The sequence below is a fragment of the Eublepharis macularius genome, chromosome 6 (assembly GCF_028583425.1).
Source record: "Eublepharis macularius isolate TG4126 chromosome 6, MPM_Emac_v1.0, whole genome shotgun sequence".
NCBI classification, from domain to species: Eukaryota; Metazoa; Chordata; class Lepidosauria; order Squamata; family Eublepharidae; genus Eublepharis; species Eublepharis macularius.
The window spans coordinates 79,117,858-79,133,859 of record NC_072795.1 but is presented as its reverse complement, the minus strand read 5'-3'; the positions used below and the strand labels follow the sequence as shown (position 1 = coordinate 79,133,859).

The window sequence follows — 16,002 nt, the reverse complement described above, 5'->3', positions numbered from 1 at the left end:
ATCCCTAAAAACTCCATTCATCACCTCTTTTAGGAATGGTGCCAGTTCATTGGCCATTGTCTTATAAAATTTAGCCGTAAGTCCATCTGGCCCTGGCGCCTTTCCTAGATTTGCGGATTGTATTGCCTTACTTATTTCCTCATCAGTTACTTCACTGTTCAACTTATTTCTCCAAGCTTCCGAGATTTCTGGAAGTTTGGTTTTCTCCAGATATGATGCTATTGATTCTTTGTTTACTTCTTTTTTGTTATACAGCTTAGCATAAAATTTATAAAAGGCTCTACTAATGGTAGTCTGCTCCAAGTACGTTTTATTTTCTTCACAGATTTTATTTATTATTTTCTTTTCCCTTTTCTTCTTCAATTGCCATGCCAAATATTTCCCAGGTTTATTAGCACCCTCAAACGCTTTTTGATTCAGTCTTTTAAGGTTCCACTCCAATTCTTTATTACTCATTGCTGTTAGCTGTTCTTGAAGAATTTTAATTTCCTGGTATATTTTCTTTTTCCCTGGTCTCTTTTTTAACTGTGTTTCTTTGGCTTTTATTTTCTCCTCAATCTCTTGTCTTTTCTCCTCTTTCTTTTTTCTTGCTCTGCCATTTAAGTCCATTAGTATGCCCCTTACAACCGCCTTGTACGCATCCCAAACTTTATTGGTTGGTACTTCTTTATTCACGTTATACTGTATAAAAAACTTTGTCTCTCTTCTCAGTATTTCCATATTCTCTCTTTCCTGTAACAAGTCCTCATTTATTCTCCAGGCTTTCCTTTTTCTCCTTTTTCCAAATTTCCACATAATTGGGTTGTGATCTGAGCCTACCATCGGCATTATTTCTACCTCCTTAGTCCATAACGCTAAGTCTTTTGAGGCCCAGATCATGTCGATTCTTGATAGTGTAAAATGCCTTGCAGAATAAAAAGTAAACTGTCTAGTTTTAGGAGATTCTCTCCTCCATACATCTTCGAGAGTCTCTTGTTGAATCAGCTCAAAAAAGAGCTTTGGCAATAGTCCTCTTTTCTTTTGTGCTGTTGTAGTCTTTTTGTCTAGTTCCAAATCTGTCACTCCATTGAAGTCTCCAGCAAGAATTATCTGGTCATATGCAAGATCGTCTAAGTGCTTCCTTAAATCCTCAAAGAAGCTTTCCTTTGCACCGTTAGGCGCATAAAGTCCGACTACCAACACTCTCTTTGAATTCCAATTACATTCCACTGCTACAAATCTAGCTTCCACATCTCTCATAACAAATTTTGGCTGCAGCTCCTCTTTTATGTACAACACCACTCCTCTTTTTTTCTTGTTGGAAGCCGCTACAAATTCTTTGCCCAATTTTCCAGATTTTAAGTATTTTACATCCTGTTTTCTGATATGGGTCTCTTGCAAACAAACAATATCACATTTTTGTTTTAGTAGCCAATGAAAAATATTTTTCCTCTTATTCGGTGAGTTTAGTCCATTTACATTCCAAGATAATACTTTACACTCCATATTCATAGTTTTGTTGGTAAGTCTTTTTCATTGTCCTTAATAAATCGCTCCATCTCTCGCTCAGATCTGATGCGTTTTTTTGCCCCTCCAAACTCAAAGGACACTCCTTCCGGTAGCTCCCATCTATACCTGATATTCATGTCCTTCAAAGTCTGAATTAGCACTTTATATTTTTTCCGGTCCAATAACACTGATCTGGGCAGTTCCTTCATTATAATAATCGTCTTGCCATCAATCTCCAATGGATCTTGAAACTGTTTTGTCACAATCCTCTCTTTCATATTTCTAGTTGTAAACTGCACAATTACATCTCTTGGTAATTTCCTCTGGGTTGCAATTCTCGAGTTCACACGGTACGCCACATCTAGGATAGCCACAACTTCCTCCTCCTCCTTCCCCAGGTATTCAGCCAACACCTCAGTCATCTGTTCTTGCGCTGACTTCCCTTCCACTTCTGGCAGACCACGAAAACGAAGCTGCTTCTCCATGTGTTTAGTTTCTGCAACTGACATCCTCCCCTTCACCAATCTCATCTCTGTTTGTTGCGTGTCTATTAAATTCTCCATCGCGTCTTCTACTGTTTTAACTCTCTGCTGCGTTCCTTGTAATTCACTACTAATCGTTTCCATACCTTTTTTCACTTCTGACAGCTCCGACTTTACTGTCTGTGTAACCTCTTTAACCTCTTTAATAAGCTCCAATTTCGTGTCCTTAAGTTCTTTAATCATGTCTACAAGTTTTTTGTCCAAATTTTTATCCAGATTTTCTATTGCCGATTGCCACTCTTTTTTCGACATCGTGGGGCTTGCTTTAGCTCGCTCCCACAAATCTGCTCTCTTCCTTAACTCCGTGGCGTATAATTAAACGTTTTTCTTTTTTTCAAATGTCCCAATCTTTACCAAAATTAAGTTTTAAAGTGTCCAAAATGTCAGGCGTCTTTTCTCTATGGTTTCTCTATGTTGTTGTAATCCAAAATGGCCTACTTCCTCTTCCGCTGAAGCCGCGACCCTTCCCTTTTCAAAAATGGCGATTCCCTGCTTCCTGTCCTTCGGCAAGGGCCGCTTCTCTCCAGCCACTCTATTGTTGTTACGCACTTCCTGTCTCCCGTCTTCCCACAGCAGGTCTCGCGATGGTGTCTTTTTCCCACAGCTCCGAAACCACAGGTATTCAAAACAATAGTCCGATTTCTGTAATAACTTCTTTAAACTTAGTCTCTTTTAAAATACGACTCCTGCCGAGTCTTCACCTCCTTTTCACTAGTCTGTTGCAGTTTAAAAATCTACTTTCTTTCCTCTCTGTTTTTGTCAATCTGTCCCGTTTCAAAAGATAGCGATCTTTACCTTCTCTTCACTTTTCTCGGGTTGTAATCACTGTTTCGATCTTAAATTCTCCTCTCAGCTTCCTTCCCCAATCGAAGCTTGGGTATGTAGGTCTTATGCCAGCCGAATTGGCCCCAAAACTGCCGCAGAGATTATAGCCGACCCGTCGCAAGGTGGGACCTCAAGGATCGGGGGGAGACTCGTTGGGTAGAGCCCCCCCTCGTCCGAGATCTAACTCACCCTAGGGTCTTGAGCGTTCTTTGCCTGCTCCCCGCCTGAGAGCAGTCGGCCGCGGGCTATTTTCACCCCTCCGGCCGGTTAAAACGGCAGTCCGGTCAGCTCCGCGAATGGAGCTGCGTTAGACCTCCATAAATCCCAAACCGGAAGTCCATATACAAAAGTATTCTTGATCAGACTTGGAGATCTACCAGTCTGTTTGAGATTTTGCATGGCACCCCATCCTATTGATGTGACTTGAAAGTGGGTCAACTAACTCCACGGAACAGTTGGGATAATACCTGTGCCCATAAAATGAGCAAGGGGAGAGAGAGAGACCAGCAAGGCTGCTTTCCCTCGCATGGAGTGAGGTGGGGGAAACCTGTGCTCCCAAGATCACTGAATTCCTCTGCAGCCATGTGTTTCCGATGTCTTGGTCCATGGACCAAGGATGCACTTAACCCCTGGAGGAGGTTGTATCATTTATTGGATATCCCTAAACCCATGGCAGTAAGAGATAGGGTTGCCATCAGCTTCCCTGTGACTAAGTACTTGCCCTAGGTGGTGATGTTTTGACTCAATGCCTTGGCATATTTTATCAATATGGATAATGTGCCATCATATCCGTGTTTCATCATGGAATCAATATATCCCTCTATGTCAACCAGACCTAGCATCCTGGTTCACTACAACAATTTATCATTCCTGGAAAGCATAAGGAGCCATTTTCTTTAGGGGAACTAAGCTCTGTCATTTGTAATTCTGGGAGCTCTCCAGCCACCCTCTGGAGGTTGGCAAGCCTTGTTCCTGACCCTCAGAGGGGTTCTCTTTCCCTCTTTCATTACACCACTGCCACCACCTGGCCTTTGCAGGAATTACTCACAGCTCAGGGCTCCCAGCCTCCTATCTCTGTACTGCCAATTCTAAGGTCCCACCTCGTATCTGCATCTCCAGTTCCCCAGTCTCTGGTTATTGATTGATTGTTTGATTCAATTTATAGCCCGCCCTCCCCACAAACGGGCTCAGGACGGGTTACAATCTAATGCACAATAAGCATTAAAACATAAATACAGTTAAAAACCAAAAGGATCATTTCAGCATTTCAGATGGCGGCACCCCTCCAAGTTCCCAATCATCTTATAAAACAGCAGAACAGAAAGGGGTGGGGAGGGGCCACAGTTTATAATAATCCGGTGACTGCACTTTTAGGGAGGCAGATGATAGTGTTGCCTCCCTCGCGGGAGACCACTACGGCGGCTCCTAAACAATCAACAACTGGCCTCAACCATATGCCTGGTTACCACAGCGACAGCTTACTGCACCTGTGCACCACTGAGAGATTAGCAATTTGCCAACTGACCATTCCCTTTACCCTGGTGTGCATTTTAAATAGTATGTTTGAACAGCAGAGTTCTATGTGGTACAGATAAAAATTATAAAACATTTATTAAAAAGAAAATGTCCATCCACATGCACTCAGAAGAGCAACAGATTCTGAGCAAGGAATCCAAAAGAAAGATGTAAACACACAGTTCCTCTGCTCCACACTCTGTACATGTCCTAGCAGCTTTTATTCTAAGGAAGCCTGTTTAACTTAGAAGTACAGTGTTCTAAAAAGTTACTCTGGGGTCTTTGTTCTGGGAAGCACCCTTCCATATGGCAATGGTGGCCTTCATCAGGAGCCCAGGTAAAAGAGCTCCTTCACCCTAGATGGAAACAGAAAAAGAGAGCTTCCCCCTCCATACCAAGGGGCTTTATTATGTTTGACACCCGCACACACACACTGTGGGTCAAAGAGTCTCTTCCTGGAGATATCAGGAAAGGCTTATCTAGCATCTTAAGCCTCCCAAAACACCCCTTACTGCTAAGTGCCAGCTTCTACCAGGAGATGTGATCTGACCATTTCACTGTCTCCAGCCAGGGAGGCTATTAGCATTTCTAAGGTGCTGGGATGAGTGAGGCCGGTGCGCAATCGACCCAACTTCCCCACTCCGGCCTGTTTTCTGCTAAGATAAACTTTTTAAAACTAAAGGTGAATGTTTTGTTCAGTCCAAAAATCCACAATAAAATGCATTTCTCCCCACTGCCAATTTGCATTTTTCCAAACAGCAAAAAAAGACAGTATACTGGGGTATGTTCTTGTTCCTTCTTCAGTATTTTTTAATAATATAAATGAGCATTATCCCTCAGAGACTGGGTCTAGCAAATAATGGAAACTTAAGAAGTCATTAATATTCTAGCAATAATGGTAAATTTTGAATTTGATTTTTTTTTCTTTTTTAAACTAGCATTGAATCCACACCAGTCACCTTCCCAGTCCACTTGATCCACTTGTATAAGCAGGCCATTGCCAACAAAACATCAGTTCACATAGTGTCTATGAAATCATAGCACTTCTTCGCACATTGTTTGCAACATAATTGTTGCCTTTTTACCAGTATTTGAAGAACAGTATCCCTGGAGCGGGGGGAAGAGATGTGTGCCAGCTGATAACAGGAAAAGAACTTTGCACCAATTCCAGCATACTGGGCATAGAACCTCCTCCATTGAACTGACAGGAAAATGATGAGTATGCATTCAGCATTCAAGCTCAATAAATGTACACTTTAGAGGTCAAAGACAAGACCAGGGCTCATTTCGAGGGGGAATGCACAGGAACACAGTTCCAGCAGTTCCCCAAAGAAGTCACATGTCAGGTGGCCCTGCCCACCTGATTCAGCCATTTTGAGCTCGTTTCAGCCTGGATTGGCCGGAGCGGGCCTCTGACAGGTGATGGATCACTCTCCCACTCAGCAGCATCCTGATCCTGACCATTTTGGGCCCCTTTTCATCCATTTTCAGCCTCTTTTTGACATTTTGGGCCCAATTTCAGCCCTGAATGGCCAGGATTGGGTCCAAAACAGCCAGGATAGGTGATGTCAGGGGGTGTGGCATATGCAAATCAGTTATGCTAATGAACCACTTTCAATGATGGCAAGGGATGTGGCATATGCTAATGAGTTCTTTCAGCTCTTTCTCTACGAAATGACTCCTGGACAAGACTGTACCCCCAGGAGAAATACTCATGGCTGAGCCTCTCCTTGACTCACAATGAGCTTTAAAAAGCATGGGGAACTACTATATTATTTAGTTACTGTCAAAAAACCTGGATAGTTCAAGATTCAGAGGATACCCACCTGATATATTTTCCTACCCATATCCTTCAAAATCCATGTCTTCAATTTCCCCTTCTCCTCAAGTGCTGTAAGCTATATTGTTTATTCTGTTCAGGAAAGGTTTTCTATATTTGACATTTGAGGGTAAGGAAGCATAATATTTTTAATCAAAGTGTGTTGATTAGGGCAGACAGAACAACTAAAAGTCCTTACTACCCTATAGGCCTATTGTTTCTTCCTTATCATTTATCTTTAATCTATCCCAGAGCAGTATTTAAAAAGTAATCTCACGATTTTAAGAAATTCCCTATAGAGGGCATATTAGTTACCATGGAATCAGTCAATTAACTTTGACACATGCTTAACAAGCTTGATCAATCATTTCTGATGTCTGTTTGCTAAGCTGTTATTTTTATAAGGAAAAATTCTCACATGAGAATTAATAACACCAACATTCCTTAGATAGATACTCTGCTGGTGCCAATGCCACCAATGTTTGCTAATACCCATCACTCTCTTCAAAATAGGCTAAGTCAGTTACAATCCTATTATATAAGAGAAACTTTAACAGACTATTGTCTTTCCTTTTCTCATTTTGTTTGATTCTGAAGGAACAAGATGCAAAACTTTACACCTGTACAAGTATGCTGACACGTTATGACAGGAGGAGGGCAGGCCACAGATGCAATACATAAATGTTAATTTTAAGAACAGTAATAATTGCAAATTATACAAACAATGTCTCAATCTCTACAAGGTGCATTTTTAGAAAGATGGATTTTGAAGATTTCAATTAAGATAATCTTTTTAAAAGGCTTGTTTTAAAGTGAAAACTGAGATTATTATAGTTATAGTCTATGCTTACAATAAAACTTAATTCATGGCCTTCCAACACACATGATCTGATGGAAGAAATTCTGTAAATACAAATAGGAAATATAATTTAAAATAATCTAGCCTGAAAGGGGGGTAGGGGTCAGCCTTGGTTACCTGACTGGATGATAGTAGGGATGCTGACTTAAATGGATTATGGATTGGAATGCCAGTCCTACTCACACACTCTGGACTGAACACTAAAATCCACAAGTGCAAGAGAACCCACAAAAGCGGGTCTCTCCCAATTTCACCTCCAATCACAGCCCCTTATGGAACCCCTCCCCCCCCCAAGAAGCTAACACTAGGGGTCAGGGAAACTACATGGGCAAAATGGTACAGCAGCCTGCAGTGATGAGGCAGAATTGGGGGAAATTGTCCCCATTTCCTTCCACTACTAGAGTTTCAATTCCCTCTCCTCACTGCAGCCCTCTGGATCAATTTGTCCATGACATCCCCCAAACCTTCAGCATCAGCCCTTTGTGCATCTGAAGGGGCTGGGAGGGAGGGAGGCAGACAGGAAAGATCTGCACCTACCTTCCACACATTGTATGCAGGATCCAACCCATACATACATTTAAGCTAAGTATCTATATGTTCAATTATTGTTACTGCATTAAAGGGTTATCAGTGGCAATTTCATTATTTCCCCTAGAACATCTGCTACAACCATTTTCAATTATTACATCAATCGCAGGTGAGTTTGCATGTTAACAACTCCAGTTTTGCTGCTGCAAAGCCTACCATTGTATAGGTAAGACAAGTTAGACAGCCTACCATAAATCACAAATTCCTTGAGTGAAATCAAATGTTCAGGTATAGTATATCTTCTACAGCAACCATCCAGTTACTGTATATTAAAGTAATCTCTTGATATTCATGTACTTAACTGAAGTTGCAAGAATGTTAATCAGTACTATGATTTGCTTCAATGCAGACACAGATGGCTTTTAATGTCACTGTTTAGATACTTTTCACATCAACAAAATATTATAATAGATGTGAACGAGAGCACTTTTCTCTTGCAGAGAAACTTTACAGCATCCCATTCATGTAAGTTTTCAGAGGACCCAAAGAACCAAAGGCCTATTTCTCCCATATAAAATGATGGCATTAATGACACTTTAAAAGGATAGTCAATGTAGGATATAAAACAAGGAATGAGAAGCATAGTTGTACTTCACCAGAAGTTTGCCAACACAGTTGCTATTCTGATAATGGAGAATCGTGCCTTTAATGCAGTCAAAACTTATTCATGCTCAGTAATTGTTTACATTCTTCTCTAAATTTAATATTATGCTTCCTCTATCAGTTTCATTTTACTCATGCAAATAAGACAAGCGACAACTTATCTTTTCATACTAAATAATGACCAAAATCCATCTAGGAAATGTGTAAGTCTTGTCAAAAGAAACTTTGATTATTGAGTTCAGAAACTTTAAAATATTATACGAAGCATCACCAGAGGATCATACTTCCTTACAGGAAGTATAAGCAAGTTATGAAGTACAATATAGCAACATCAAGATGAAGGATCTCTTTTTAATAACTCCCATTCCAACATCTATAGGCAAATCTTCTGAGTGATTTCATACCATAGAGAAAGTCACTTAGTGCATCACTTCTGAGCAAAATGCTCAGCTCACAAAATATGTACATCCTAAAGTCATCACTGTCATTGTTACACTAACATAAAAGTAATAGAATTTACCTTTTGTTCTTCCTTTCATGAATCCATCATACTACAACAGATCACTCTTGAACCCAAAAGTAATCCTGTCAACCAAAATTCTGTATTCTGCAGAGTAACTTCTCATTCCTTTCCCAAGCAAACAAGTGGTTTCACCAAATCATAGAGTAAAATGATGCATTACAAAAAACAAATGAACTTGAACCTGTACTTCTGCAATGCAAATCTTCTATCCTGATCATTATCAAACATGAAGCTTTTGATTTCTATTAAAGACAGTCATACTCAAAAGCAGAACTTGTAAAGCATACATTGGATATTATTTTTATTCTATTAATGAAGTTAATCTCTATTAAGTGTGCAAAGTAAAGCAAGTACTAATTACTAAACAAGAAAACAAAGAGGAGCAAGTTATCTTACCCAAGGTCAAATCACTAACAGAGCCAAGCACAAAGCTCTGCGCTGATAACTCTATCTATTAAGCTATATAAATTTCCCTTTTAGTACGAATCAACAAGATGCCATTCCTCCCACCCTACCTACAGGGCACAGGTATGAGAGCAGACCTACATGCACCACAGCCTCTGTCCTCAATTCTCTTTTACTATAATCTACATCTCACCCATTCAGCTTTAGCAAAGTGTTTCTCAAATGTCTGATGGAGGTTATTGTAGCCAACTAGCATGGCTCAACAGAGAGAGAGAGAGGCACATATACACGAATTTCAGGTTAGGTGAATGTTATTGATAAGCACTTTGCGAAAGAAAATGAACAAACAGGGTTGTATTAAAAGTCCACAAAGAGAAACAAAAACCTATTAAGTTTGAGGGACAGACTTTCTAATTAACATTTCTTTTGCTCCCAAAGACACGTCACTGTCATGAGAATCCCAGAAGAAAATACAGTGATGAAATCTCATTTGATTTCTCTTGGCCTTTTCATTACAATGGAGCAATTTGTTTTCAAGTGATCATGGATTTCTTGGAAGAGGCATTTACTTTTTGTGAGGCTCTGGCTTCTAGGAACGCAGTCATCAAGGGGAACAGGAGAACAGTTCCAGCATAAAACCAAATTCCACAGAAAGGGTAGAATAGGATCAGACTTACTTGAACCTGCCTTGGCAGTGCTGACACTGATCTCCTACCCAGCCTTGGTCACAGAGGCAGGTAGAATTGACACAACGACCAGAAAAGCAGGACGTTCTTTCACAAGACTTCGACTGGGAGACCTGAGCATACAGTACCAGATACAATAATCCATAGAAGAGTAACCAGTTGTTCATATCCAGGAAGGAAGAGAAGCAGCAGGAGGAACATGAAAAAGGTCTCCAACCTCCAAAGATTACAGGAGGGCCTGGCATCCTGCTCAGGGCTTTCCCCAGAGGATCCAACATCTTTGCCACAGAGCACATCCACAACCAGTCCTCTCCAGAGCTGGGACAGAGGAGAGAGAAGACAGACTAATCCAGCGCCTTATTCAGATCTAACCAAGCTGAAAACAATCTCCACCACTCCACGCACATCACCTTGGTCAGGGACAGAGTGAGTTTAGGAGGAGGGATGAAGGAACAGAACAGGTCTTCACCGAAGCAGGGGAAGAAGAGAAAAATCTGTCCTGAAGAAAAGTCGGAGGGAGGGGGGAAGCAAATCCTGCTTTCTGTCCCTTCCCAAGCTGGTTTCCTCCTCACACCTCCTCTTGACCCCTCAGGTAACTCGCCAGCAACAACAGCCACCTTACCACCTCCTCTTCCTCAGGAGGACTCATCGCCTTCGTCTCCCATGAATGGAGAACTGTCTCCTGACCTTGTAGCTTCTCCTCGCAGCCTGCCCCCCGCCCGCCCCAGCCTGGAATATGTAGCCCCTCCTCCCCAATACCCCCCCCCTCGCGCCCCAGTCTTTGCTGCTCGTCTTTTTTAAGCAGCAACCGCGGGGCAAGGACGACGGTTGAGGCGATGCTTCCTCTGGCGAGCGGGCCGGCTCTACGAGAGCCTCTCCAGAGTCCCAAATCAAGCGGGCCTGAACGAGGGGTGGGAAAGGCAGGCAGCTCCTCGTCCCTTCTTGCCCCCCGAAACGGGAGCGGGTTGCAGTTAAAAGCCCTCCTCTGTCCCAGCTGACAGTTTGCAAGCAGCCATTTTTAAAAGGCTAATTGTAAGCTGCTTTCCGAGGCGGCTGGTGGACTGAATCCCTCCTCCCGCTCCCCCGCCGCCGGGTCTATTTAGCTTCGTCTCTCTTTTACGGGCAGGCCCCTCCTCTGTCCATGTGAGCGGCGGCGGCTCCTCTCTGGAGGAATCCCCGCAGCCCGGAGGACGCAAGCGGCTCGGTTTCCAGCGCAGGAGACTGGCAACTGCGTGGAAACGACTGGAGACTACCAGCCCGTCCTTCCCTGGCCACAGCGGGGAAGTGAAGGGGAGGCGCAGAGGCAAGCTGGCTCTCTCCCTCCCGCCCCCCGAAAGTTCCTGTCCCGGAATGAATCCTCTGGCACCGCCGGCCTCAGGGCTGAGAGGAATTTCCCCCCTCCGTCTCTGTAAACCGAGACGAGTTGGCTCGCATCGCAACGCCGCCGTGTTTGCTTCCTCTCAATAGCTTTGCAGGGGAACTGGAGACAGAAAACTACCACACAAAGAGAGCTGAGCATGTGCAGCAGAGAAGCCCCTTAAAGGCGCAGCGCGTTGCCTCATTGCATCACTTTTAGCGTCACGCTAAGGGGCGAGCAAGTCGGGGTTTGTGTTAGAAGAAGGGAGGGACCAGCGAGGGGCTTGTCATCTTTTCCGCAAGACAGAAAGCAAGTTCCTGAACTTCGGGAAAAGAAAAGGCGAGGAGACTTTCCATAAACAACTTATAAACAGTCTGACACACTGGAAACAGAATAACACGCACGCACAAGGATCCATCATTACTTTTCTGACTTCTATGTATTTAGGGGTACCATCTTTCCTCGTTGCCGGGTCTCCTGTATTTTAAATAGCGCCGTCCAGCTGGTGCAATTTACCACCATCCCCACCACAGTCCGACATTTTTATGCCACATCTTCGGCCTGTCATAAAAATGTTAGTCACAGCAGACCTACCACAAGTAAGCAGACACTTGCCATTTTGCTTCTGACACATAATTATAATATGGATTTATATTTGCATCAGACTAAACCTTAAATCACATGCAAGGACAGAAAAATTACAACTACATGTTATTTGCAGGTCAATTTTGCTTGATTTTTTGCCAATAAAGTCTCTCTCTCATCTGATCCAATCTATACACCAATTTTGAAGGGAGGCACTGGGCTAGGGGTATCAGATGCAACCTCTTGTCAAACTTTATGGATAGGTTCAGGTTGGTCTCCCTGACTGATGTTAATAGAGCACTTGGGGTTATGAAGGCTACTTCCTGAAAACTGTATCCTTATCCTTATCTATCTATTAAAATCATGGCAAGATAATGTGGAAATTCCTCTGGGAAAGATCATTAATATCCACTCTTAGGGAAAGATGCTGTGATTAGACCTCATATTGATGTCATCATTGAATAAGAGGGTTATGGACAATTATCATCCTGTGTCTAATCCTTTGGGGGCAAAATGAAGAGGTTGTGGCAAAGCAACTGGCATTTCTGGATCAAATGCCTCCTTCATGCCTAATATTTGTAATGGTTGTTTTTATGCTTTTGTATGAATTTTAGCTCTGGTTTTAATTGTTTTAATGATGTGTTTTTGTTGGTTTCATTGGTTTTTAAGATGTGGTTTTATTATGGATGTGTTAATGTTTTAATTAGTATCTTTCCTGAAAGACTGCATTCTGTCCATGTAAAATAAAATTGCCTTTCTTACATCTCACATGTGTAGTGTACACTCTTGCTGTGTCTGGGGGTTAGGAAAAACACTGGATGGGATAGACTGCGATACATAGAATGTGGAAACTACCTTTGGCAGAAACTGTAAGCTAGTGCACATGACAACTATATCGGGATAGACCGGTAAAAGGGAGGATCTACTCTTAACACTTGAAGTTCACTAACTTTTCATGCTGAAGTGATTGCTAGTAAAAATGCCATTTTGAAAGTGAGGATGGATAGAGGACAAGTTGCCATCGTCTCAAAGGGTTTCAATATCAGTTGTGATAAAACTAAAGACAATGGCCATTGTAGTACCAGAGGGGTTCTTGGTGGGTTTAAATTATATAACCCTTTCAGAAAAAGCCTGGACAAGTAATGTGAAAAATGGTTGTTGTGGGTTTTCCGGGCTGTATTGCCGTGGTCTTGGCATTGTAGTTCCTGACATTTCGCCAGCAGCTGTGGCTGGCATCTTCAGAGGTGTAGCACCAAAAGACAGAGATCTCTCAGTGTCACAGTGTGGAAAAGATGTTGGCAGGTCGTTTATATCTACTCAGGAGAGGTGGGGTTGAGCTGAGTCATCCTGTAAGAGTTTCCCAGGGTGTGGAATGCTAATGGCAGGAGGCTTCACTGTATCCTGAGGAGGTTCTTTTGCATATGGATTGGTGCTTGATGTGCTAATCTTCTCTGCAGGGCTATTGTCGGGTGTAGAGTGTTTTTTTTAAATAAAATTTTATTGGTGAGTGGAAAAAAGAAAAGAATTTTCAAATTTAACACATATAATCCCATTTCCCCCCCTCTATCCCCCACCCTTTTCCTCCCCCCTCCCTATTGACTTCCAACAGCTTTCCAACCCTTAACCCTTCTTATTGCTTAAATCTATTTCATTTACATTTTCCTACCCTCTATAAATCATAATATCTCTTACTCTAAGCACATTCTGATTATTTTACATAGACTCTATCAAGCATACTATCCATATGATATATATCGTGTCAATCAAGCATAACCATATAGTATAGTATATAGCAGGGGTCACAGTGTCTCTTACTTTAAACATGTTCTATTTATTTTAAACATATACTCCATCAAATATACTATCAATATAGTATATATTATAAAACATATATTGTATGCTATGCCACCAATGTGGCACAGCACACAACATAGTATAACACAGCAACCTAATATTGTATTAAATCTGATCCACTAACCCATCGTTTTATATTGTATATAACATACCTATGATATATAGTAGTAATAATATACATATATAGTAATAATATATCTATTTAACCATTCTCATTATCCCATATATTCTATGTAAAGTTCCCCTAGATATTGTGCTAGCTTAGATTGTAATAACATTCCCCCTAAATGGTAAGATCCCTTCTCTCTCCCCTTATTCTTTAAAAATTCTCAAACTGCCACAGTTCTCCTTTTACATCCCATTTTTTCCCAAAAATTGTTTCAATTTCCCCCAATCAACAATATATTGCCCTAGGTCAAGGTCTTTAAGTTTCCTTGTCATTTTGTCCATTTCCGCCATGTACAGCAATTTATAAATCCCGTCTTCTACAGTTGGTATTTCTTGTGTCTTCCATTTCTGCGCATACAAAAGTCTTGCCGCTGCAGTCATATAAAATAACAATGTTCTATGCTGCATTGGAACAGTCTCCATTCCCAAGTTCAGTAGCAACAGTTCTGGGTTCTTATTTATTTGTATTTGTAAAATCTCATTAATTACTTCGATTATTTCTCCCCAGTACTGCTTAGCTACTTCACATGTCCACCACATATGATATAGTGATCCTTCATGTTTTTTGCATTTCCAGCATTTGTCTCACATATTAGTATTTCCTAGCGCAATTTTCTTTGGTGTTAAATACCATCTGTAAATCATTTTGTATACATTCTCTTTAATGTTCGTACAAGTTGAAATCTTCACTGTATTTTTCCATAGGTACTCCCATGCCTCCATTGTTATTTCCTTATGAAAATTTATTGCCCACTTCACCATCTGGACTTTTACTGTTTTGTCCGCCGTAAACCATTTTAGAAGTAATTTATAGATCTTAGATATTTCCTTCTTGCCTTCTTGTAGTATCACTTCCTCTAGTTCCGAATTTTCCAGTCTTATACCTCCTCTCAGGCAGTCCGCATTATAAAGATCTCTGATCTGTCTGTACTGGAACCATCCATAACAAGGAGACAATTCTTCCGTCTTTATTCTCAGCTTTGAATATTGTATTTGTGTGATCTCCTTGTATGTTAAGCATTGCTGTTCGTTATCCACAGTTCTCGGATCTATTACTTCATACGGAACCACCCATGAAGGAATTCCGTCTTCCATATACACCTTGTATTTCTTCCAGACTGTGAAGAGGCTTCTCCGAATATAGTGATGCAAAAACATAGAGTCCGCTTTTACTTTATCATACCACATGTATGCATGCCATCCAAATATTTTTTGTGTCCCTCCAGGGCCAGCAACTTGCGGTTTTTTAACGTTATCCAATCTTTCAGCCATACAAGACATACTGCCTCATGATACAGTCTTATGTTGGGCAGTTGCAAGCCGCCTCTTTCCTTCGCATCTTGTAAAACCTTCATTTTCACTCGTGGTTTCTTGCCTGCCCACACAAAGTCTGAGATTTTCCTTTGCCATTTATCAAATTGTTTGGAGTCTCGGATAATTGGAATAGTTTGCAACAAGAACATCACACGTGGTAGGACATTCATTTTTACTGCTGCTATTCTTCCCAGCCATGATAAATTCAGTTTGTTCCATTTTATTAAGTCTCTCTCTATTTGTATCCACAGTTTCTCATAGTTATTTTTAAACAAGTCTATATTTTTCGCAGTCAGTTCAATACCAAGGTATTTTACTTTATTAGTTACCTCACAGTCTGTTATCTCCATTAGCTCTTGCTGCTTCTGTTATAAAATCTTTGACTTCTTTTTATTCACATAAAATCTAGCCAAATCTCCGAACAGTTTCATTTTCTCTATTACCTTTGGCATATTTTCAATTGGATCCTCTACTATTAATATTATATCATCCGCAAAAGCTCTGACCTTGTAGGAAAACTCTTTTATTTTCATACCTCGAATTGTATCATCCTCACGTATTTGAATCATCAGTATTTCCAAAATCAAAATAAACAACAATGGAGACTAAGGGCAACCCTGCCTAATTCCTTTGCTGATTTTCAGTTTTTTAGTCAAGTCCTCATTCACTATAATTGCTGCACTTTGGTCTCTATAAATTTCCTTAACCGCTTGTATGAACTTTTCTCCCATTTGCAACTTTTCCATGGTAGCAAACATAAAGTCCCAGTTCAGATTGTCAAATGCTTTTTCCGTGTCTACGAAGAAAAAACCAACCTCTCTATCACAATGCTTGTCATAATATTCAATAGTGTTTATTACTGTCCTCAGAT

General features: G+C 41.2%; 1 protein-coding gene across 1 annotated transcript in view; it reads right to left on the bottom strand.

Annotated features, from left to right (window-relative positions):
- ATRNL1 (attractin like 1) overlaps window positions 1-10,546 on the bottom strand; it is a 981,827-nt gene extending 971,281 nt beyond the window's left edge. Inside the window, exon 1 of the mRNA XM_054982776.1 lies at window positions 9,845-10,546. Coding sequence (XP_054838751.1) covers window positions 9,845-10,149 — 305 coding nt within the window. The 5' untranslated portion in view covers window positions 10,150-10,546. The remainder of the gene's footprint in view (window positions 1-9,844) is intronic.
- Window positions 10,547-16,002: the final 5,456 nt, after the last annotated feature.